This window comes from Lepisosteus oculatus, chromosome 4 (assembly GCF_040954835.1).
Source record: "Lepisosteus oculatus isolate fLepOcu1 chromosome 4, fLepOcu1.hap2, whole genome shotgun sequence".
Lineage (NCBI taxonomy): Eukaryota > Metazoa > Chordata > Actinopteri > Semionotiformes > Lepisosteidae > Lepisosteus > Lepisosteus oculatus.
The window spans coordinates 29714438-29740142 of record NC_090699.1 but is presented as its reverse complement, the minus strand read 5'-3'; the positions used below and the strand labels follow the sequence as shown (position 1 = coordinate 29740142).

The 25705-nt window shown below is 41.3% G+C and overlaps 1 protein-coding gene across 7 annotated transcripts in view; it reads right to left on the bottom strand.

Moving 5' to 3' along the window:
* Positions 1–25705, bottom strand: part of tacc2 (transforming, acidic coiled-coil containing protein 2) — a 72614-nt gene that overhangs the window by 31947 nt on the left and 14962 nt on the right. For 4 of the 7 annotated variants that reach the window (XM_069189036.1, XM_069189037.1, XM_015346765.2 and 1 more), the window contains exons 6-7: positions 17900–23827; positions 7560–9578 (exon numbers count right to left, since the gene is read on the bottom strand). The exons of 1 other annotated variant lie outside the window; for it this stretch is intronic. In XM_069189036.1, the coding sequence (XP_069045137.1) occupies positions 7560–9578; positions 17900–23827 (7947 nt within the window). Of the gene's footprint in view, positions 1–1895; positions 2533–7559; positions 9579–17899; positions 23828–25705 lie in introns of those variants that run through there. 2 more of the 7 variants (XM_069189039.1, XM_069189041.1) reach the window with 2 other exon arrangements.

The following is a 25705-nucleotide window of genomic DNA, read 5'->3' as shown; positions in this document are numbered from 1 at the left end:
AAAATTTCAGAAATGTAAATGTATTTTATAAAAACATATTTTTATGTCTCAATTACTTGTATGGAAATTATTTGCTGTCTGTAGAACATATTTCTACATGGCACATCAGAGTACATATAACACACACCTGTGTATCATAAGAAAGATTTAGAAGTTATGCAAAACATATCCTTGTCATTTATTCTGTGGTCTTTACAGAATGACATCAATGAAATCACAGAGCCCACGCAAAAGGAGAAGCAGAGCACTGTTCACTTAGTGAGGAACTACAGCATCAGGGAAAGATGAACATCTGGAACTCCAAATTTATAATGAATGATACACAGCTGTCTCTGCACAGGATCTACAGTAACCCTACCCAACAGTTAATGCTGTATATAATACAGATATAACCAAATAAATATTGCTTCATTTACCGCACTAAGAACAACAAAAAAGCGTCAGGCATCACCAGATTATTGTTAACAAAAAAAACAATACCAGACTAATACACAGAAGAGAATATAACAAAGACATCCAGGGATTGGTGACTGTAAACTGTTATTTCTTATATTTTTCATGCATTTCAACTTCCCTCTTCACAGATGATGTGAATAATGATGACTAGTAACAGTGCACATCTATGTACACGGTCTCCAAGGTGTGACTTCAGAGAGCAGGAGTACCCCTAGACAGTGTTACCGGTCCATGTTTTCTCTCCTCAGAACTCCACTTTGTGTTTGTCTGACAGACAGAAAGTAATTAGGATGCAATGTGTTAATAATAGAGCTACATTACAAAAAACAACTGGGAATACAGTACCAATACAGAAAAATCTTAACAAAGTCATGTTAAACATACAAATACTAAAATATTCCATTACAGGATGAATTTGATACTTAACAATGCTTCTGAGAAAGCGGGAGGGTAATTGATAAAGAGGATTAGTTTTTAATATAATTATTTAGCTGTACTGTTGTTAAACTGGAGCAGTGTTCGGCGATTGAATTAGGCTGGGCAGGATATTGCTCTTGCAGGACTTTTCCTAATACTAATGGAAATTGTATTGAATTCTGCTAGTTCCTTCAGGACTGGGGAGAGAATCATGTAAATTTGTTTTTCTGAATATTTAGATATAAGAATGCACTGCATGCTTTATCATTGCAGCTTTGTTGTTAAGAGGTAATACATTTCACATTAAGTAACAGGGTTGAACAATGTAAACAATGTGATATCATGGCACCAAGCATGTGACTAGATGCAAAATTAATATCTGTCCAAATTAAAACAAACCCCAACAAGAGCCTTCATGGGAAATGCAGACATGGTGGTAAATAAACACACAGAGGTCACGGACATCTTTACGCCATCTCACACAACGTAAAATAATAGTGCTGCTATCTGGTTCTACAATGATCTCATAAATGTATCACAGGAAAACCTGATCAGGGCCCCACTCCAGTCCACAGCCTCTGCCTGAGCAACTCTCGCCCTGTCTTCTCCTCAGCAACCCAGAAAACAGCCTGCGAATCACCAGACTCCCCGAAACACCATTAACCACCAGAGCCCATGCTATATCGGAACCTATGCTGCTGCTGCTGCTACCTTGCGATCAGCACTGCAGAGAGATCTGTTAACAAAACCCCTTACAAAAGCCTCATCTACATTATTCAAGTCCAGAGTCAAGTTCTCACATTACAACACAGTGCAGGAATGAAACGGTGCTGAGAGCTGAATACTCATTCTTGAGAAATAAAAGCCTGCGTTCCTTGATCTGGCTCTTCCACGGCAGCCCAGAGAGTCTGGAGCAGCCTGCCTCCAGCCGCGCACAGTCTGCAGCCCCGCACACGTACAGCAACGAAATGTCTAAGTGCACAACGGGCCTTGTCCTACAGGAAATGTAGGTTCAGACTCACATGGTTTCTGCGGGCTCTCGAGTCAGGCTGTTGGCCTGTCCTTGCTCCAGAGACTGCGTCCCTCCCATCCTCATCTACTGCCCTCCAGTCCCTGCCAGGGCCGACCTCCCCCTCCTCTCGGCTCGGTGCGCGGAGAAGCACTGCGAGAGCTTGCAATCCAGGCACTGCCTTACTGCACTGCAGATGGAAACAGCTGCTTGCATCAGTAGCAGCGGCAGCAACAGCAGCAGGGGTGGCAGCAGTGAATGCAGCCCCTCTCCCTTCTCTGAACTGCTGCCAAAAGCATCTCCTTCTCCTCTGTCTACATGGCAGGCACGAGCTGTGTCTGCAAGCACACTGTCTGTGGCTCCAGCGAACGGCACAGGCAGGCAAGCAGGCAAGGCCTCTCGTCGAAGCTGCTACCGGGAGCAGGATTGTGGCTGAGGGATGCAGAAATGAGAGAGGCAAGTGGATGATGCACAAAGCACCTCCCCATTCAGTGCTCTGCCTCACATCTCCCTGAAGACCATGTGTGGAGGTTGGCCCGGGCTGCTGCATTCTCCCGTCTGAAAGGTGGGGAGACAATAGCTGACCCCCTGCAGGGCTGCCTGTCTGCTCCAAGGCCCTCTTGAGCGACACGGTCTGTATGCATGCTTAAAATTTCCATTTCTATAAAAAATGGGCTAAAAAAAGCACCATTGCTAGCATGAGGGGATCCCCTCCCACTAATGGAACCTTCCAGCTCTGAAAACAAGCAATGCCAGAAGAGGAAAGGTAAACAAAGCCCTGTAGCAGACACCATACATTCTCACACAGAGAGCTCACCGTTCTCAAAGAGCTCAAAGGTCAAATAACAACCCCGCTCATCAATAACATCACCATCATTTCACTGATTTCAACATTATGCCAAAATATGAGATTATTTGAATAAATAAGAGTAAAATGCTTTTTATGATTGAACAGTTTATTATTACATTTTCAGTTCAATGTTTTCAAAAACCATAGTTTCTGTGAAACCCTATTGTATGAGCAATCTTATTTAATTAATTGTGTGGTCCCGTCTAGCCTCAGGGCACCAATTTTTTGTCGAAAACCTAATTTGCTGTCACTCACATCGAACAACACATATTTTAAGGGCTAAACGAGTCAGCTCCTTGACAACATAGAATAGAAATATGATGCCAATAATAACAGAGCATTCATAGTCTAAATCAAATGGTTGGAGTTATTAGATGCTGCACAGGAAGGATTATAAATCTATTGTACATAGTTTGGAAAGAAAAACAAAGAGCTACAGTGTATACTGCAACACCCCTCTACAGGATCCATGATGGACCCCCGTGCCTCTTAATTAAACCATTCAGTCTCACACCACTGGCAGTTGTTCAGAGACATATTATAAGGGCTATTTCATTTACATTTATGTGTTTTACAATGTAAAGAACAGGCTGTTTGTAAAATATATGGGGATGTGTGCTCCTGTGTTTTAGCTGAGCAATTGTTTCATTATGAAATCAACGGGTAGCACAACGGTTCTTAAACCCCCCTACACATACCAAAAAAAAAGAAAGCCGATTCTCGGTTGTCATAGAAACCCAGGCCTGCTCTAGTTCTGGCCTGGGGAGACATACGCATGGTTGTCCCCATTGGGGCCTAGCACAGTCCAGACTGGCCCTTGGCCACAAGCCCAAAGACAAGCTTTAGGAAGTAGTAGAGAACTTTTGCTCTGTGTGGCTGTAGGCTGAACTGCCTCAGAACTGTTTCATCACCTGGACGATCACACAGATAGGCTAAGAGATGCAGGCTTGTGCAAGTGTGAGGTCCTTTTAAGGGGTGGAACCAGGCACAGCCTGAGAGAGCCTTGGCCATAGGCTAATGTGTAATGAGCCACTCGATGTCTGACTTAGTGCTCAGAAACTGCTGCCTGAACTTTACAAATGTCCGCCTTAATGTCAAAATAATGAAGAAAACAGCAGCCTCACAGAAGCGATCTCATTTCACTTACAGCAATGACTTTTACAGCACCATTGAAGTGAAGGAAAAGGACAAGATAAGACGACCTGTTTTTTCCCATGCTGTGATGTCTGCAGATTTCACATGTGCCTGCCTGTGCTTCCTGAATAAAGCTGGCTCAGCGGCTGCGACAGAGATAACAGCAGGCGGGATGAACAAGTGTTTTTTTAATGAGGGTATTTTGTTTTATTTTGCTGTAGATCAGCCTACCTCACTATAATGTCGCTATTTTATCTGCTTTGTATCTTTAAATGTACAGGCTGAGCATACAATCTGACAATAATGTTTAATAGACGTATATGGCAAAATAATGCAGTAAGCCCTGTCGAATTTGGGTGAAATCATTGTACTATCTGGTCCAATAATTCTGATGTTTTTAAGTACAGTTCAGAATTAATATGCCATTACACGCCATTTTAGCTCTTAACCCATTCCCAGTGGTTAGCTGGGTGAAGATGTGGCAAATACACCGAGGTTTCTAGGTCAGTAGAGTCAGGGGAGCCTTCAAGAGCCCCCCTTTGCAGGGTCATTTCACCCCGCCTCGGCAGCTCCGAGAGCCGGCTGCATCACTGACATTGTGCTGTCAGCCCCCTGCGAACTCCAGTCGCCAAGCACTGCACTTTGCACTTTGAGTAAGGGCAGCAGTCTGCACACAGACATGGCGTGTTCTGCCCTACCATCTGTTATGAAATGATAGCTCGCACCAACTATATCAGCAGAACAGGGCGACAACGCTTTCAACTCATTACAAGAACACCAGCTCTGTGTTGATACGAAAAAAAATCTTTGTGTGGGATTCATCAGATTTATATTTTATTTTCATTTGTGTATCACAAGAATATAAAGGGGAAGGTCCGTCTCTTTCACTGCTGATCCCTGTCTTCTCTGATTCTGTGATAATGACACTGTTTAAGTCATGCCCCAAAGGCACAGAAAACATAGGTATAAAAATCGCAAAGCAATTTTCCATTAACAGCTGCCACCAGATAATCTAATAATTCCTTGGAAATTATGACAGGGCTGGGAGATGGACTTAGCCCTGCAGCCCTGCAACCCAGTTTATCAGTACTGATGGTGAGAGGGCTTATAATGAAATGTGCTGGAGAAGCACAGATAAAGAGGAGCACCTCATCATTAAATGTTCATTAATTCTCAAGGCGAGTGTTGATGTGATTTAGGAAAGACACTGCATTGGAATTTAACGCCATCAAGCATTTTGAAAGACTTTGTGACTGTGACTGTGCAATTTTATTCAAAAAATCATTGGCACTCAATGTAATGTAACAGTAAGGTTACAAACCAAATGTGCAATTTCCACTGAAGCTTGGTGTGATTGTCCCACTGAAAAGCCAGAAGAGTGGTCATACATTCTTCCTGTGAAATAGTTTTATAACCTTCGTACTCAGACATCTCAGTGTCATTTTTACAGGTTGTGCCCATTATCTGGTGCAAAAACCTTCAAATGTTAGAACTAGACTTTCGGCAAAGGTACCAGAAGAATCTTTTCTTTCCTCATTAGAACGATTTTCTCTGTACACTCAGCCATACCCTAGGGATGGCCAACAAATTTCCATATTGATCAGTGAAGAAGACTGAGGTAGTGTTTTTTAGAATCCCACAGATCAACCAATGTGCTCTGCCAACCCAACCTGTGGTAAAGGACAAGTCAGTAACAAAGCATCTGTGGTTAAATTGGCAGTATATTAATGGGTTAATGTTTTAATATTCAGCATGTTAAAATAAGAGACAAGGGCTGATGAGATGCTGTATCCCTGGAGGACTGCTGAATACAGATCCCCATTTGTCATCCCTGTAGAAGTGGCAGTGGCACTAGGAGGACATCACTGCAGATTTGTCACACTCACTTAATCTCCCTGCAGGCTTCCAGTTCTCACTGGCAGTAGCAGATCGAAAATAAGATTGAATCAGGAATTAATTCCTTACAAAGGTGTGATTGTGTGATTATTTAAAATTGTTTTACCACTGATATTTCACCGTTAAATACAAGAAATGAACAAAGAACCACAATAGACTTAGTCAATGTGCACATGGGATCTAGTTCAAATTGTATACACAGCTGTTCAAACCTTAATCATTTTGCATACTCTACTGTTTTCACTCAGTGGTGTTCATTCCTTAAGAAGAAATTAATTTCTACAGTGATCTTCAAGTGACATTTTAGCCATTTTGTTTCAAGATTAAATTAATCCTGTTACATTTATATTCTGTAGCCTTTTACCTTTATAGCTGCATAGAGAGGAACAAATTTTGTAAACCCCAAAGTTCACCTGACTTCTGACATATGTCAATTTTATCTTATTAGTAAATAGATGGATTGATGGATAGTAAATATGATGGATTAGTCACTACAGTGGTCAGATTCAGTTCTTATGATCAGATTTTTGAAGTTTCTGATCAATATGAGTTTAAGATTGCTAAATGGCAAGCTTGTTTTATTTCTCCCCCAAACTAAGCTATAGTAAAAAAGTCAAAGTTCCTATATACTGGAAGTTACAAGTGGATAGTTCAGGAACAACTTAAAGGTTTATTCCATGCTGAAAAGAGCAGAAAGGAACACAACTTTTCGGCTGTGGAGCCTTCTTCGGGTGTGCTAGTTTATCCTAGTGGATAGTTCCTGCTCATAACATCCATATATTTTAACTCTGGATTGTTTGTAAGATAATATTCTACATTTCAAATATTATTGTACAGCAATGTATTTCTGTTAACAGTGCTAAAACTGTTTGGCTATCAATTGTGTCCTGAAATGAGTAACAAAGATGTATTAGTATGTTGATGTAATGTCTCCTTGAAGTTACTCTCTGCATTACAATTTAAGCAACAAACCCAAAACCCAGGAACCATACAGCAAGGTAATGCAGGTCAAGTATAGAGCTTAGACCCTGTGTATATAATCATTATATACAACAGGTACCAAAAGCCAATAACTATCTCAGCTTCTTGTTAATATTTCAGACTTTATTAAAACCCATCCTTCAGCACAGCATATTCACTCTCCATTTATGAAATGCCACATCTTTCTTTTTTAGTTCAAAATAAATGCCCTTAGTATTAGATCTATTTTCCTTCCTTCCAATCTCTACACTGGGGAGTAGCTACTGAGAACGGGAGAACATTCACTCCCCCTGCTGTCTGCTCAAGGATTAGCACTACCAACACACAAGTGCCTTGATTTAAGGATGAGCACTCAATACAGTGCAATCTCACTGCTAATTATACATCAAAGTTAATTTTAAATGCCAATGTTAATGATAAAATAAAAGTTTAATGTTTTAATATTCAGCATAAATATCAATACCTGGTATCAAATGATTTATTTTTATATGAATAAAATAATTATGAAAGCCTTAAAACACCTTTAGAACATACAGTAGGAACATCATAATGAGTTACATTCTTGTTTATGAAGACCTTGCTCAACACTAAAAGAGGTGAAAACCATGCACTAAAACAATGTTTCTGACATCAGTGCCATTGGGACTTCAAACAACTCAAACCTTCTTAAATCAACCTTTTAGATGTTGAAATCTGGATCTGTAATATTCCATTCAGCAAAAACACACACAGTAAAAAATATTTGAGAAACGAAAGCCTATGATATGCTCATAGAGGAATGTAAGGGACTAAAAATATAAAGGAAAAGAGAGTTACCTGACACAAGTGTCCTGCAGGGAGACAGAAGAAGGGTCTGCAGAGCTCTCAACAGTGAAAGGAAGGAGGTAGAGGGGCAGCTCTTGGCTGGGTTCTGGTGTCAGAACTGTAGGGACAGAGTGTAGTTCTGGGCTGGGTTCTGGTGTCAGAACTGGAGGGAAAGACCACTGCTCTGGACTAGGTTCTGGTGTCAAAACTGTGGGGACAGAGCACAGTTCTGGACTAGGTTCTGGTGTCAGAACTAAGGGGACAGAGCACGGTTCTGTACTAGGTTCTGGTGTAAAAACTGTGGGGACAGAGCACAGTTCTGGACTAGGTACTGGTGTCAGAACTGTGGGGACAGAGTTTAGTTCTGGACTAGGTTCTGGTGTCAAAACTGTGGGGACAGAGCACAGTTCTGGACTAGGTTCTGGTGTCAGAACTGGGAGGACAGAGCACAGTTCTGGACTGGGTTCTGATGTCTGAACTGGGGGGAGAGAGTGTAGATCTGGACTAGGTTCTGGTGTCAGAACTGTGGGGACAGAGCACAGTTCTGGACTAGGTTCTGGTATCAAAACTGTGGGGACAGAGCACAGTTCTGGACTAGGCTCTGGTGTCAGAACTGGGGGGACAGAGTGTAGATCTGGACTAGGTTCTGGTGTCAGAACTGGGGGGACAGAGTTTAGTTCTGGACTAGGTTCTGGTGTCAGAACTGTGGGGACAGAACACAGTTCTGGACTAGGATCTGGTGTCAGAACTGTGGGGACAGAGCACAGTTCTGGACTAGGTTCTGGTGTCAGAACTGGGAGGACAGAGCACAGTTCTGGACTGGGTTCTGATGTCTGAACTGGGGGGAGAGAGTGTAGATCTGGACTAGGTTCTGGTGTTAGAACTGGAGGGACAGAGTTTAATTCTGGACTAGGTTCTGGTGTCAGAACTGTGGGGACAGAGCACAGTTCTGGACTAGGTTCTGGTATCAAAACTGTGGGGACAGAGCACAGTTCTGGACTAGGCTCTGGTATCAGAACTGGGGGGACAGAGCACAGTTCTGGACTAGGTTCTGGTGTCAAAACTGTGGGGACAGAGCACAGTTCTGGACTAGGTTCTGGTATCAGAACTGGGGGGACAGAGCACAGTTCTGCACTGGGTTCAGGTGTCTGAACTGGGGGGACAGAGTGTAGATCTGGACTAGGTTCTGTTGTCAGAACTGGAGGGACAGAGTTTAGTTCTGGACTAGGTTCTGGTGTCAGAACTGGGAGGACAGAGTTTAGTTCTGGACTAGGTTCTGGTGTCAGAACTGGAGGGACAGAGTTTAGTTCTGGACTAGGTTCTGGTGTCAGAACTGGGAGGACAGAGTGTAGATCTGAACTAGGTTCTGGTGTCAGAACTGGAGGGATAGAGAATAGTTCTGTACTAGGTTCTGGTGTCAGAACTGTGGGAACAGAGTTTAGTTCTGGACTAGGTTCTGGTGTCAGAACGTGGAGGACAGAGTGTAAATCTGAACTAGGTTCTGGTGTCAGAACTGTGGGGACAGAGCAGAGTGCTGGGCTAAGTTCTGGTGTCAGAACTGGGGGGACAGGGCACGGTTCTGGACTAGGTTCTGGTATCAGAACTTGTGATACAGAGCTTAGTTCTGTACTGGGTTCTGATGTCTGAACTTGCGATACAGATTGCAGTTCTGGAAGGGGTTCTTGTGCTAGAACTGGGGGGACAGAATAGAGTTCTGAGGTGGATTCTGGTATCAGAAATGGGGAGACAACAGGCAGTTCTGGGCTGGGTTCTAGTGTCAGTCCAGGAAAACAGGAAGACTGTTCTGTAAAATGCTCAGGAGTTAAGGGTTCAGAGTAATCCTTCTGTGCAGGCACAGAAGATGCAGGATGTTGTTTACTGTCATCTGTCTGGGGCAGAAGGGGGGAGGGGGTCTCCGTGCAGTTCTGCGCAGGTCGGGGAGGGAGCAGGGTGAGTTCTTCTGGAGGGCTAGGTACCAGCAGGGAAGTCTCTTTCTCAGGAGACGTGGATGCCTCTTTGTTAAGGGCACACCTGTTGATGATGACATAACATTAATATTCTCATAGCTGCTCTGTAGACGATCTATGAAATGTCTGTTTTGCTCACAAGGTCTCCTTATGATAAACCAATACTTTAACTACAGGAAGATAAAACTGAATCAGAAAAATGACAATATTAAATAATGTAACATATTTAGTTTTCCAGATATGGTCTCTCGTAAAAAATTGATTCTTAAATTTAAAGTTGCAGGAACCCTAGGTAATGTACTGTATGCATAATGGTTAAGAATTGGTCCACAATCAGGAAACACTATGACATCTTAAAGTGCATTAACTTCTAATTGACAGATGTAGGCAGTGATTTAAGAGGAAGATATAGATCTCTTCCTAAGATTATATATATAAAAATCAGTTTCTGATACCGTAAGCAAACTATTTAAATTTGCAAGTGATACAAAGTTGCAAGTGGGTGTGGTAAACACAGAAGACACAGCAAGAGAATTACTGTATAGATTCAGACACATGGAAAATACAATTTAACATTACTAAGTACAATGTGATTAATACAGGTGGTAGCAAAATACATCTTACATCCAGTCTACAGTACATTGGAGAGGTTATTCTAAGGTGAAGTAAAATACCTGTGAAAAAGATCAGTTGCTATAAATTCTTCTCTGTCCTTATGAAGATAGTGTGAGAAATACACACAAGAAGCATACACACAGTTTAAATCAAGGGATGTTGTGCTCTGGTTAAAAAAACATTAGTAATACCTCATTTAGAACCTTTTGAACAGTTTTTGGTCACCACAACACTAAAAGGACATCATAGCCTTTAAGAGTTCCAAGAAGAGCAACAATAATTATTTCTGTTCTCAGGGTATACAGTACATTGCCATAAACGGATAGGTTAAAGGAGCTGTCAAGATCAAGTGAGATTGAAAGGAGATCTATCCCAAGTATATAAATTCTAAGGGGTTATGTAGGGTTATAGGAAACATTTCTTTACACAAATGGTTGTGAAAATGTGCAACAGGCGTCCTAGTCAGGTAGTTGAGGCCCAAATTGAGATACTTCAAAGTTCTAGATTAACTTAGTATTAAACTGCCAAATGGATGGACCAAATTTGTATTTTTTATATTTCAGTGGCTGAAGCCACTGATGACGATGATTAAATAGTGTAAATGAGCAGGAGAAAAAGTATTAGCAAACACTGAAACCAATCTACTGTACCATTATACCTACACTGTGGGTGTACTGGTCAAACGGAAATCAGCAAGCCCCTGCAATCAATCACACCGAATACTAAAATAACAACCGTGATAAGAAGATGCAAAAAACAGGACCTGAGGAGAACCTGGCATCCAAAAACACTTTTTCAAAGATAATTATTTCAGGTTGATTTACAGCATTCATTATTTGCTCTGGAAACAGAATGTATCTGTTAACACTTTTAAATACAGTTTCCTCATTATTCATTGTGATTAAAGTAAAAGCTATGTTGAAAAGCAGGTTAATTGTTTATGAGTGACACATGGTTTAAAGATTGTATGTCCTAATGCTTCACCTGTTTTTGTTTTCCATTTCATTTCTATTGTTGTTGTTTCATAAGGTAATTCTCCTAAGCAGTAAAGCAGGGCTGGGTTTGGCCTTGGGCAATATCAGTAGAAAGCTGAGGCCTGCCCAAAGTGGGGAAGGAGAAATTCCTCATAAGTGAATTATGAAGTGTCAGTAGGCCAATCAGCTGCTGCTCTTTGAGGAAATCTACCCTAAAATAAATTTAAGCAAAGCTTCTACTTAGCTATACCCACAATGGGAAACGTCGCTCCAGTTGTCCTCTACTGAAAGCAATGTGTCCAGTTCAGTCACAGGAAAAGGCTCTCTACAATTCGACAGGCCACACTGTACTTTTGGTCTGCAGCTATGGCAACAGTCTGACAAAATCAGCCCAAGGCACATTAAGGGCTTAGCTCAGACACTGCACCTCTAATCTGTCAGGCAGCTGCATTAGGATTATTGTTTCATCTCGTGTTCTAAAAATACACTTTTTAACACATTCTGAAAACCAGCAAAACAAAAAGACAAGTCACAATGGAATGTTGTTGAGCTGGTGACTCCTAATCAAAAGAAAAAAAATGTCTTGATTATAAAAATCATTTGGTGAGTATAAAGAGATCCGATGAAATTTGTCTCACTGTTTGCAAGGCTATAATGATTTCTTGAGTGCAAATTCTTTACATCAATCAGGAATCACAGGAAGTTACTATATAAGGTAATCACCCAATTACTACATACTGCTACAGGCTGATATACTTACAGAGTTAAAACAGTAGCAGTATATTTATATATTTAATTGCACCTCTGCAGTGCAAGAATTTCAGAGAAAATATCCTCCACACACAGAACAGCAATATAACCCATTATATGAAACAAATTGTCCTGCAGACGGTTCTCAAACCTTGTACATATACTGAAAATAGCATTATGACATTGGTTATCTTGTTGCACTACATGTTGACGCCTGTGTGCATCTGGGTTTCAGTGGGTTAAACCTTCAGGATAGATGAGCACAGGGGAGCCAGAATCGAAACAACAGCTGCAATTTGGACAAATGGGAGGAGGGGAGAGAGACAAATGACGTAACCTTCGCGTTTGAGCCAGCATGCTATTCAAAGACATTTTTCCACATTCCTTGGCATCTCCCGTATACTTGTGTGGGAGTTTCTACGCTTGTATGCTGTATATTATTATCATTATTGATATTTGTTTTCAGCAAACTGAATTCTGTCCTTACTGACCAAACTGTACTTGTGCTGTAACTGAGCCTTGTAGAAGGAGAGGAAGAGTGCTGTGTAGATACAGTAATAGTGCATTATAAATACAATTCCCCTAACAGGAATAAATACATCTAATCTCTGACAAACAGCTTGGTCTGTGTCCGTATTATTTTTAAACACTGTGTAAGAAAGGAAGATCACCCAGAACAGGAACATGCTGTTTTTAGCAACACTAAAGATGCACTCACTTTCTATACTGCTGCTGGAGATGTACTTTTAGCTTCCTCAATATATGGAAGGGTGATAACTGTTATAAAGTTTTTTTGTAACTGCAACATTATTATATAACAACAGAGGGATTATCATAGACTGTTCAGAGTTCTGTATGTGTTGTTCAAGTGGGGAGAGGAGTAAATTAAAGCAAAACAACACCTAGAAGAATGGACATTTAAACAAAATATATATTGTACAGTGTGTAGTTCCACAGAGCAAACATCATATTTAGTTTTTTTTGTAATTTCCTGAATCTGATGCACTTTAGAATTTGAAGCATTAATTCTACTAATGTAAATATACAGGAGAGATTAGCTCAAACATTTTATCGTGACACCAATCTTTCTTCTTTCTGCATTAATTTTTTTGGGCTTAGGCATTGTTTAATCCATACATCATCCATAGCCAATTCATGCTACGGACGTTCTCAGAAAGCTGAAACCTAACCTGGTAGACACAATGTGAAAGGTGGAATTAACTTCACTATGAAGGAGGCATCAGTACATCACAGGGCACACAGGCATAACTTAGAAACACCAATTAACATGGTGAGAGGAAAAAATCTACAAGACAATGAAGGACCATGCAAACTCTATACTACAGGTATCCCAGTCTGGATATCAGGTCCCAAGAGCTGTACGGCAGCAGTGCTAACTACCATATCCACAGTTCCAAATACTACCACAATTTTGAAAAGTTATTTGGACAAGGAAAACTAAAGCTTTCTGATAGAGCAAAAACATTTCCAGTTTAACTAAAAGTAACCCCTTAGGTCACATGTTCTAGGATGATATTTCTTTTTGGTCATGTATATTCTTTTTTTCATATATTAACAGTAGTCTTTTATATCAACGCAGCAATGGAAACTTTTCTGAGCAAAACTGCTGAAGTGCATTTAAGAGAAGATGTGGGTTTGCTCTCAAACATAATATCCTGCCTCAAAGCGAGTTTCCCTGAAGTGCTTTCATCTCACTTCCATTCACAATGCCAGCTGTGCCAGGCTACTTTGGCAGCCAGAGTGCCAGAGTGCTCTTGAGGTGATGGAGCAGTCCAAGCTCTCTCCAGCTGTACCAAGATTCCCTTGTCTAACCCCTGCACGTGGACGAGCACAGCAACTGTCAGACTCCCATCTCATACACACAGCGTCTGAACATCCACCAAAGAGCACCTCAGCACAAAGTACCGTCTTTCCTTAGTTCCTCACTGTTTACAACGTGTGCACTTCCCCATTGTCGCAGCCAGAACACTGCTGGGAACAGCAGGCAGGAAGGACAGAATGCCAGCAAATTCCTCAGTGAAAGACCTCCCTTGTTCTTCTGCTCTTCTCACATTAATTCCAGTTTGCCCTGTCCTGCCTTAAGTGCGACAGCCTGACTGCACATAACTAATATTTGTAACTTATGAGAAAATTCAAAAAATACAAAACAGGAAAAAACAGGTCGTACCCTGAGTCACTGACAGCATACAAAGATTTTTAGGAAAAGCCCGAAAACTTAAAAAAAACTTTAAACCACATTCAGCACCACGAACAGCTGATTTTCACACTTACCCCTGTGAGTCAGTATTTTATGCCATCAGTTACTAAAGGCTGATTTCACCATGATGAAAGCAAATCACTTTAAATCCTCTTTGAATGTCAGTGATGCAGAAGGCACGCACAGTGCAACAACTTTTGAAACTCTTTGTCTTGCTTTTCCTGGCCCTGGAATGACTGCTCATTGAAAATCCTTGGGAAAAACTGACCCTTGTGAAGAATGAACGTCAGCCTAAGCAGTGTCCCGTGCGAAGGCAGCCGAGGGTGAGGGTCTGGCAGAGGGACAGGCCCCTTGGAGGGGGGCAAGCAGGCCCGGGAGAAACAGACTCGGAGCAGGCAGACTGCAGGGCCGGATCTCTCTCCCAGCCCCTCCCCACAGCTCCTCCAGAGGGATAGGGCAGCGCCGGTGACTGACAGGCAGCAAGTGCTCCAAAGGCATCTGCTCTGGCTCCTGAGGCCTCCGCAGGCAGAGGGAGCAGGAGTGAGAGAGAGTGGGCGAGAGAGTGCGAGTGGAAACTGAGAGAGAAAGTGCAAGGGAGAGGGGAGGGATAGTAAAGGGACCGGACACATGGCAAGATAGAAACAAGAAGGGAGAGGGGCTGACAGAGAAAACAAGGAGAGGAAGAGAGGGAGGCAGAGAGAGAACAGACGCACAACATCCTTTTGGGCACAATGATACTCAAGCATACGGGCCCACTAAGAGCAACAACCTCAGGACTTTGCATTGTTATCGAGCTGTTCCTTTAGAGACTAATTAAAGACAGACACCGCCAGACATAGAGCTAAACACTGCGTTTTACAAGGAAGTTTTCAGAGAAGACATGTGATTTTCAAAACTGTAAATACTTGTGAAAGGTCTCGGCATCAGCTAAGAACAGCCCAGGGCATGTGTCTCCATGGCCAAAACAATTTCAGGGACTTCCACGACACTTCTAAAAATTGACATTCCGATCTGCAAAATATTGATTGAAATACATCCACGTGACCTGTCTAAGGTATTCTTAAACGTGCTTCCCTAAATAACAATCTCCACAAAGGAAAAGTCAAACACCAAAGCACAGCCATAATACTGTACATTCTGGGAAACCAGGAAAAGAGGCTTGAGGTAATGGCTCACCTAAACTGCTGTATAACCTTCTTACTGAATCTCACTCTTCTACCACAATGCTAAGCCATTGCGGGAGAGGGGGGTCACTGGTCTTAAGGCAAGAGCACCCTCTAATGGTGAACCAACAAACACCACTTTACAATAACCTTTCCTGCCTCAGTTCAGGGTTTTAATTGAACCAAAACCAATTATTACTTTAAAATCACTGCATTTAAAGCATTCATAAGTTACATGAGAATAAGACACTCAACCTAAGAAAATAACGGGAAATATTCATTGGCCATCATGAAACAAACTATGCACATAAAACTATGCAATTTGTTAGCCCTTGGAAAACTAAGATTGATATCTGCTACCTGATTGATATCTGATATCTAGGTAATATGAGGCTGAATTCCATAGCCACCCTCATGAGTTAAAATCCAGTTTCATGCCATTTTATCTAGTTAGATTTTATTGCTCTGTACATGTGCCAATGTACAGTATGTTAATTTAATCCTGTAAGAAAACAAACCTCAGCTGGACTAAACTCAAAATAAACTTCAATAAACTTCAGGACCCAAGAAAGGATATTTTAAAAGAACTACCACAAGTATGAGCAATGACAATATCTGCAATCCCTGAAATTTCAATGTGGTGTTAGTTTCTGTGCTATTAAAGTGACAAAAACTGAAACTATTTCTCACATTCTTTCTGGATCTGTATTTACTTGTAATTATTTATTTGTCAGTGGCAATACACAATTTCCACATTCCTAACTAGTTTAGATACATTTTATATATAATTTAGATCCAATTTAATTAACATCAGCAGTCTACTTGGAAATCTGGAAAAAGATGCAAGCAGCAATATGCATTTTACCACCTATAACTCAAAATTTGCAATTAGTTTTATCATTTTCTCGTTCATTAACAGTCCTAGTGCTTTGCCTGATAAGTGTGTCATGTTTCACAGTTTTACAGGAATTATTCAGCTTCCTGTCGATTCAGTGTCAAAAATATATACTGTATTTTTTTACAAGGCGCCCTTGTATTCAACACCTACATGTGTTTCCCACAGGGAAACTAAAACTACACAGCACTGATGTAAAAACTCAGTCAAATAGATGTTAATATTTGTTTTTCTTTAAAGTGTAAATCAAACAACATTTTTAGAAGTTTTTAAAGAAAATGTTTCTCATGTCCTTGAGGAAGCATGGGCATACAAATAATATTTTTAACATTTAAATAGTTTTGATGTTTTGATCTGGAACTGTAATAGGTATACAACAGTGGTTTTCAATCTTGGTCCTGCTTACCACATACCTGCTGGTTTTCATTCCGTTCCACCTTCATTAGATAACTGAAGCCTTTCTTGATCTAAGAAGTTCCTTCAATTTAACATTTGCATTTTGTTTCTAGACATATGTTTGGGATCTTATCTCACTTATAGACTTTATTTCACTTGCCGTGGGAAGTGCCTACAGTTAACCTTGCCAAGTGTTTACATGTTCCTCACTACAGTGAGTTCATAGGGTGCTGAAGACCTGTTGTCTGTGCCAACAGGCAGCAGTACCAACCTCAAAAACATGCCTGGGCAGCTTGTTCCAGGCTCCCAAAATCCACTGGGTATGTAACATTCCTGTACTTCATTGTGTTATTAAAATTTTAGGGAAATTTTTTAGAGTGGTGAGTTTAGCATGGCTGTATAAATGCTGTGAATATTTTGCCTGCCTGTTTCTGTATCTGCTGTTTCAGACAGCCACACAATTTAGCCAGCTTGGCTGCAGGAGGACGAGCTATCCAAGAATATGGAGAACACTAAGCACGGTGGTACTGGAGAAGTGGCCTTTACAAGTAACTAGTTTTGAATCCAGATTTCTAAAATGGCATACATTAATAAAACCTGATTCTCAGCTATAACAATTAAAGGACTAAAACAAAAAAAAGTCAATCAATTGGATACAGCACCTTTAACACACTGTTTAAATACTACAGTGACTTTTCCCAACACAACAAAATGTGTGTCTATGTGGAAAGCAGCAACAGCCCAAGGGGGGAACATTTTCTTGCCTTTTGTCAGTCCCTATTCATCCCACACCCCACGTCACACATGGTTCAATATGAATTAGTCTATTCTTGCCTAAAGAGCACAAGTTCATTTTATCGTGCAGAGACATAGTAAATATTTTAGACCTTTTGTGTAATAGTGGCAATAAATATTAATTAACCCCTAAGGAATAACGGAAGCCAGTGAAATATGGACTGCAAGTTTTTTGCATATCTATTAAACTGAATTTCTTTAATCAATAAAGTGATTGGCTGAGATGTTCAAAGCACCATTACCAGGCATTACTATAATGGGTGAAGAGGACTCCACCAGGAGAATCCCTTGTTTTTTCAGCTATCCAATAGCATCTTTTTCCTTTCATGATATCGCATGGGTTCACTTGTGTAGCTAATTGTAAAACAAATATTTACAGTCAAATAAAAATGTTTTCAGTGAATTTCATACATTTAACTCTTCCTGCAGGACAATGTTTAATATACATTCTAAAAATGCTGCTAAATACATTATGGAATAAAAATACTTAGTGAATGCCTTAGTCTTTTTGTCTTTCATAACTACCCTTTCTTTATATCACACAGTTTATGGGATGATGAGAACACAATGAAGGTGTACCTGAGTGCTGCACCATCCATCCTGTCCTGCAGCCCAGACAGAAATGCAAAGTGTCCACACTCCTGCGGGACATCTGGCGTAGATTCTTTACCTGTCAGAGTCTGGTCGCTATTTCTGTTTGACATGAGTGGGCTCTCAGTGAGTTCATGTGGAGGTGCAACAGACGGAGTCAGAGTTGTAACATTCTCCTGCTCCATACAGTTTTGTTCCCTCTCCAGGTGTTTATCAGAGTGGCAGGATTCTGTGTGTGCTGCCTCTTCAACTCCATCTCCCTGGAGCCCAAGAGGTGATAGTTTACTGGCAGCAGAGAGGTTCTTCTCACCAGCAGGAAGGCCCAGAGACAATTGGGTTTCATCTTGGACCAGGGTCTCTATGAGCCTTGGCAAGTCAGAGTTGTTTGATACATCAGAACTTAAAGGGACAGCTTCACTGTCTCCTGCAGAATCTGTGAGCTGCTTCTCTTGCTTGCTAATAATATGACTCTCTGAACCCTGTTCCAGGCCATCTTTTTCACTGGTAACATCCTGCTGTTTTTCAGGAATTGAGATACTATGCGAGACTCTCTCCGGCAGTTGAAACACTTGATCCATTGTGTCCTGTGAGATGATAAGGTCTTGTGTATTAACTTCAGGGAATGGGGTCATACTAATCGCTGTGCAGGCTTTCTGCTTTTTGGTGTCCTTAGTGCTCACTGTTTTAAGTTGTGCATCTTCCTCACTGGACAGTTTGTCTTTGAACAAGCTAGTTTCAGATGCAGCCCCTGTCAGTTTGCTTTCAGGTGGCCAATGAGAGTCATCTTTCACCTCTGATTGACTGCTATCCTGAGCCTCCATACATGGAAACTCACTATTTTCAGGAGTAGATTGGATCAATCTGGCGGCTTCATGATATGGGAAGCTGTGTTGTTCAGTATTATCAACTGTCTCTACAAGGAAAGGTGTAGCTTGACATATATGTGGGAAACTGTTCATAGAATGACTAGAGTCTTGAGTTTCTGCTGATGTTCCTGGAATAACGAGAGCCTCTGGAGCCTCTTTGACAATTTCCTGTGCATCAACACAGATGCTCCCATTCCTTCTTTGTGTTTGCACTAAGTCTTTTGAACTGTATTGTGAGCTGTTACTGTTTTTAAAAAGGCCACTTGGGTCTTCAAGAGAACCAGTTTTCTGTATGTCTCCAGTATTGTCTAGAGTGTATTGTGTATTGTCTATCACAGATATTTCATGAGAATACCCTAAACCCTGCTGCTTTTCATCACTGAAAACTGACAATGGTATTTTCTCACACTCTTGGTCTTGGTTTAATATGACAGGATCTGCAGTTTGAAGTTGGAACTCACAACTTTTCTCTTCAAGTTTGTGGACAAAGCTTCCAGCTTTCAGCTCCTCCTCTGTAGGATATGTCAGCAGAGCTGAAACATTGAAGTCTGAACTGAGTTTTATGTCCTCTGACACACTACTGTATCCTCCTGAAATAGCTTCTTTGGCAGCAGGGGAACCAATGTGAACACTCTCTTTAGTGTCATTAGCAAAGCTTAAAGAAAGCATTTCCTTTCCTACTTGACTGGCCTGAACAGATTCAAGAACAGTGAATTGTACATTAACATTCTGCTGTGCAATTTGGATTTTACAGGATTGCAACTCTCTGCTACATTCATTTGATTCTGAGTCTGTTTGTTTAGCAACATATCCGAATTCCAATAAAGTCTCATGTTGCTTTGAAACCTCCAGGCAGTCTTGCCTATCTTGTAAATTCAGCAGTACCTCTGAGATGGAAATGTCACCTTGATTGTTGTCATCATGAACATCTTCTGACTCAATATGTTCACAAAGGCTTTGACCACATTCATTCTCTTTTGTGTCATACTTTAATGCCAGAATCCTCTCTTGTAATTCTATGTTTTCAGTGAGAGGCTGGAGGTCAGATTGATTTTTCCTTGCCACTGAGCACAGATCCTTCTCCAGTTCAAGGCTACTGACATCAAACAATTGATCATTCCTAGATGATATAGGTTTTGCATACAGCATTATGGTGTCACTAGATTCCAAATTGTTATCTGATAGAGGAGATGACTCATTGGAGGCAATGGATTGCCCGCTGAAAAAAGAAGCTGTTTCATTTTCAGCAGATGAACTGATGTTGTTCTGAAGCTGGTGTGAAATGATTTGGACTGGGGGATGACTGGTTTTGCTCTCAGCTGGGGTTTCTTCAGCACTGACTTTGATTGTTTCAGAAGCACCACTTTTAATAGTTATGGCTGGTTGAGCTGATTCTGATTCAACATCAGGGGTTTGGAAATCAGTGTTCTCTCCTGAATTGTGAGTTTTATATGCCTCCAGTTGTCCATTGCTTGATATTTTGAGACTGATTGTGGGATAGGCAGGTTCACAGACACTTTTCAGATTCTCTGAAGGGACACCTTTAGAAAAATGAGGGAATTCCTTCTTATCATCTAAGCTGGGATGTGCCTCATATTTTGACAAAGCTGGAGAAGTGCTGTCCTTTTGCAATACATCCTCTTCATTACTTCTGGCCAGGGTTTCTGCATGCATTTCAGTAGTCTTAGCTGGAATCCATATACTGCTACTCAATGGGATGGTGTCACTCCTAGAGTCTCCTTTAACAGCAACACAATGTTCTGTCTCGTCTGTAGTGCTTTTGCCATCATCATTTAAAAAGGCCAGGACTTGCTGGTGTTGATCTTGACTACATTGAATATTTTGACAAGGAAGGGTTTCAAGCACACCATCATTTAAAATGGCATCATTTTCAGCAACAGCATTAAAAGAGACTGGTGTTGAATTGCTCATTTTATCACCTGTGCTTAATGACGCAAATAGTGATAAAAGGGGAGCAGAAGTGTGTAGACCGGAGGTGCCCTCCTGCATTTCCAATGATTTCTGCATCGAAGTGCTCTGGGTTCTGTTGTCATTCCCTGTTCCTGAAGATAGCTGTGTTGTGAAACTGCTCTCAATCCTGTCTAGGGTTTCACTTAAGCACGTGTCATATGCAGACAATTTGGGAGCCTCGGCAGCAGTTAAATATAACACAGAGAGTTCCGTTTCAGCCTTGGCCAAGTTTGGCTCACAGACGTTTCCCAGCATTTCATCTGGACATGTTTCTTGCTGCCTATTACTGTCAACTAATCCCACTGAACTCTGCCTGATCAGATTTGATTCCATTTGTACCTCTGAAGAAAAGAGCTGTGTCCCATTCTGTGACTTATTCACATTCCTTTCACCGGTATTTATTTCTTTCTGCTTGACCATGCATGCTGTATTTACACCTCCCTGGGGCTCATTACTCATTTCAACAATTGTGTCTGAATGTTTTTTGTTAGTTCCTGTAGTGACCACTGGCAGAGTATCTACGTCATTCCCTTCTACCCTTTTACCAGGCTGAGATGGATACATGGATTCAATCTTACCGTCTGGCGATTTCTCAGATGAAAGCTTTACTTGATTTGGGACCATTCCTGGCCCGGATAATGACACCCGTTCTGGTTCAGTCTTCGGTTCTTCTTTGTTAACATTTGAGCATAGTCCTTTTTGTTCAGTTTTTCCGTTAACCAATTTCTCTGCTGTTAGCAGTACGTTTTTATCACTATAAAGTTCATGATAGTTAAAGCTGCTTTCACAGACTGGGTGGTGCAAGTATTCATGGACAGTTAGCGGTGGTAATGAGGCACTACCTGGAATAGAAGAGGGGTCTTTGCTGTTTGTCGCAAGGCTTTCTGCATCAGTTGCAACAGTCCTTTTGAAAGAGTCATTTACACCACATTCCTGCATGTTTTCCTGATTTTTTGTGGAGTATTCTGTCTGAGAACTCGGTTCCAAAGACTTCTGTGTTTCAGGATCAGCAGTTTCAAAAGGGGTAGTCAGAAGCATGTGCTCCTGTTGTGGCAGTCCTAGATCTTCTCTTTCTCTCTGGCCTTCTGTGAGTTGGTGAGTTTCAAGATACTGAGGAAACTCAAGTCCATGTTTGTGGCTGTCTTCAGAAAAGCTTGTAGATGCCCTTTGATTTTCCACTATCTTGGAGGTTGATGCCAGTCCTGAGGAAATATTGTCTTGATTGAGACCTGTCTGAGCACTAACGCTAATGCTCATGTCCGCAGCAAGATGGATAGTCTGAGATCCCGTAGCAGCTGCTCTAGGAGCAGGAGGAGGCAGAAATTGGGCAGGCTCAGTGCTTGCGTTCTTTTCAAAGTGCTTTAATGGCTCTTTCTGTAATTTTTCCTCGGCATCGCAAGTATCATTTCCAAAACCTGGCACAAGAAGATTTGCTCGGAAAGGAGTCGCATCACAAGCATTCTGTGGGCGTACTTTGTCTGTGCAGCTCTGGGGATGCACAGCTCCTTTAACAGAGTCGCTTGACAAAGTGTCAAGATAATCTGATGGGACTGCATCGCCTGTAGGTGTGGAATCATTCTGTTCTCGGGTGAGGTCATCTACACGCTCTGCACTTTCTATTTCTGATATCACACTGTCAGCAGCTCCTAGGCCTTTGCAGAAACTCACATCTTCTCTGTCTTCTTTACTACCAGTTTTGTTCATTTCTCTTTTTTCTATAATATCTGCATTTGGATTTTTAACGCCAAAACTTACATTTTGTGAATGTAACCCAGGAAAAAATCCTTCTGTTTTTGATTCCATGCCTGAGGTGTACTCTGCAGCATATGTGCAAGCAGCAGTTCCTGAAGTGTTTATCTGTGCGCTATTTTCTTCTTCTTTAGCAGATGCTTGTTGTAGTTTTACACTATAACTCAGGTGCACATCTGCTTCTGTTGTGGATGCTGAGAACACAGTTAGCTCCTCTGTAGCTGAAAGTGATCCAATTACTTCACAACTCAATAAAGCGTTTAAGGATTTAGCTGTAAACTCAGTGTTGAATTCAGATTTCCCCTGTGTGCCTTTACACTCTCTGTGCTCTGTTCCAGTTTCAGATGAATTGCCATTCTCATTTTCCAGCACCCAGGAGATTCCTCCTTCCTCCTTCTTAATTTCTGAAACTTCAGGGCTAGTTGCTGGTAACACCTCTTCAAATAAATTTGGTTCCACCAATCCTCTTTGACAAAGGCTATTCCCACTATCTGCGTTTTCACTGATAAAAGCCTGGTCATTCATGATCTGAGTCTTATCAATCAGGGCCTTGGTAGATGCCATGGTCACATATTTCCCATTTTCTGCACCTCCTGTTTCAGGGTGATTCAAGTTTAGGGTTTCACCTCCTAATATCGGGTTGCTCCAGCCATCTGTGCCTCTTGTTGCATCTGTCTGCTCGCTGTGCTGCAGAGTGGGCAGGACCAGGTCAGGTGCTCTCTCTTGAGCAGTAAGACGATCCCCATTCTCTGAAGCAGGAGGCGAGGAGCAGATGTTTGGCTGTCCCTTGCTGCTCAGCTGTTCATAGAAACCTAATGACTTTGTCAATGCTAGTGGCAAAGCTTCCTGAGCACAATCAGGGTCTTGGGAGTTAAACTCCGTCTGCCTTGTGTTTTTATCAGCTTTTTCTTCTTCTTTTTTGCACTCCTGTCCATCTTCCTTAGCAGCTGTGATGCCTGTTAAATATTCTTTGAAACTGGAAAAATTGGTCTCTCCCTCTTCCCTGGCAGTTGCTTTCACAAAGTCTTTCCCAGGGTCACCTTTATACAAATTTCCGTCTGCTGGAGGATGTGGAAAAACGCCGTCTTGACAGCCTGTTACAATCGTGATTTCCTCATCTGAGTCTTCAGGCAGTGGCACAGACATACATTTGTCTATCTCGTGCGAGAGCGTGGGATTAGGGGGACCAGGCATGAGGAGCAATCCCACTTGTGCTTCGCATTCCTGAAATGCCTCAGCCAGCTCTCTGTCCAGGAGAGCAGAGGGAGAGAGTGCAGGACTGCTGTTTGTGGAGGCAGGAGCTGGGCTTCTAGCGCTGTCTGTGATAGGGCTGCCAACAGTGGAAATTAATTTAAATGCATTAGAATGTGCCACGACTGCTGAATAATAACAATGGCCACTCTGCATTGCGTATCCATGCTGTGAGGAGCAAAAAATAGAAAACAGTGCACAGCATGCATCCTCTGCACAAAGCCACCTCCTTTCTAATCATATTCAAGCAGGAAAACCCAGTCTGGCTGACAACAGCACACACATACAGTACACTACAAAACAAAAAGCACAAACCAAATACACTGAAGCAAAAGAGACTGTATCTCTTCACTTGGCAAATTTGTACCCATGATTAATTTCATTATATGTGAGGAGAAGTGCTCCAAGAATATTGCTGGAATACTATTGCAGGGATCTTGCTCTATTTTATACCACATACAAGATTCTCCTTCATCAGATTATTATAAGCAGTTTCTGTGGAGCCAAAAACATTTGTATTTTAGATACAAAAAACATAACTGTTTGTTCAAAGGAGTTTAGCTGCATCCTTTATTGGAGTATATTATTTAAAATATTTTGTATTAAAAACATTTAAGTCTAAATTAAATCAAGTCTCAGAGAATTAAACAAGAAATGAAAATGTGTTTATAACGGTCCTTGCATTTTACTTAACAAAAACAAAAATGACACCTAAACACCAGGGTTAGAAAAAACACTGCATGCTCTGGAACAGTTTACACTCACAGCACAAACTTTGCCCTCAGAGATACGTGAATATTATTAACCTTGCCAGTCTGCATACTTTGATATAAGGCACACCCTTCAAAAAAGAACAAGATCTGAAGGTAATAAAATCTAGAGCTTTCTACAGACTGCCAGCCTTTCAACACATTCTGAGCTGAGCATGAATAACAAAACCACCCATAATACAAGCAAATCAAGGCGTGTGATGCAAGTTACAACATGCTGCATCATTTATCTGAATACCTCACTTTCCTGAGATCAGATAATATATTAGAGAGGTGAAGCATCAAGAAACCATATCGTATTCTATGTGTACAAAATGATTCATTGATAACCTAAATATTTTACTAGGAGGAAAACAATTCCCTTTTGCATTAAATATTCCTCTGTAGTTCCTGGTCTTCATTGTTTAAGTCACAAAAGACTTACAAAACATTGCTTTGTTTGTCATCAGAAGGCGGTCATTGAAACAGATCTAACAGAATGCTTTTTATAAAATAAGCTGTGAAGCTCATGGATTGAATGCAGCATTATGGAGTGCCCTCCCATTCTCAGACTCCCTCTGATCTCTTTTCCTCTTTTCATAGAGAACAACACAATATTTACACAGATTCCACTTTCTGCCAGGAAATATTAATCTGTTTCAATCACAACTTCTATCTTGAAGGGTCCAGGCACTCGCTGGTGACTTTGCACTCATCAAAGGACTATTTTTTTTTGTTTTGCCATACCTTGACCAAGCTTCAGTCCCATGCATTCCTTTTAATTTATAATCAAAAATGTATAGTTCACTTAATGTACGATGAGAAAATGCAGGTGACATACTGAGCGAAGACTGATGTCTTTAACGCAAGCATTGTTTTTCTGTTTTATATTACATGTGGATGATGAGGCTTTGAAAGACAGAGAGAATTATCACCAACAGCCATATCACCCTGCAACTCACAACTGGCAATCCACTAAAGCTCAGCAAGTGTGAGCCTGGGCAGTACCTGGATGGGAGACCACCTGGAAAAGCTAGAGTGCTGGAAGAGGTGTTAGACGGGCCAGTAGGGGGTCAGGAACACTATAATATAAAAACGTGTGTCCTACGGATGAGACATAAAACCATCCTGATTCTCTGTGGTCATTAAAAATGCCAGGGTGTTTCTTGAAAAGAGTAGAGGTGTAACCCTGGTGTCCTGGCCAAATT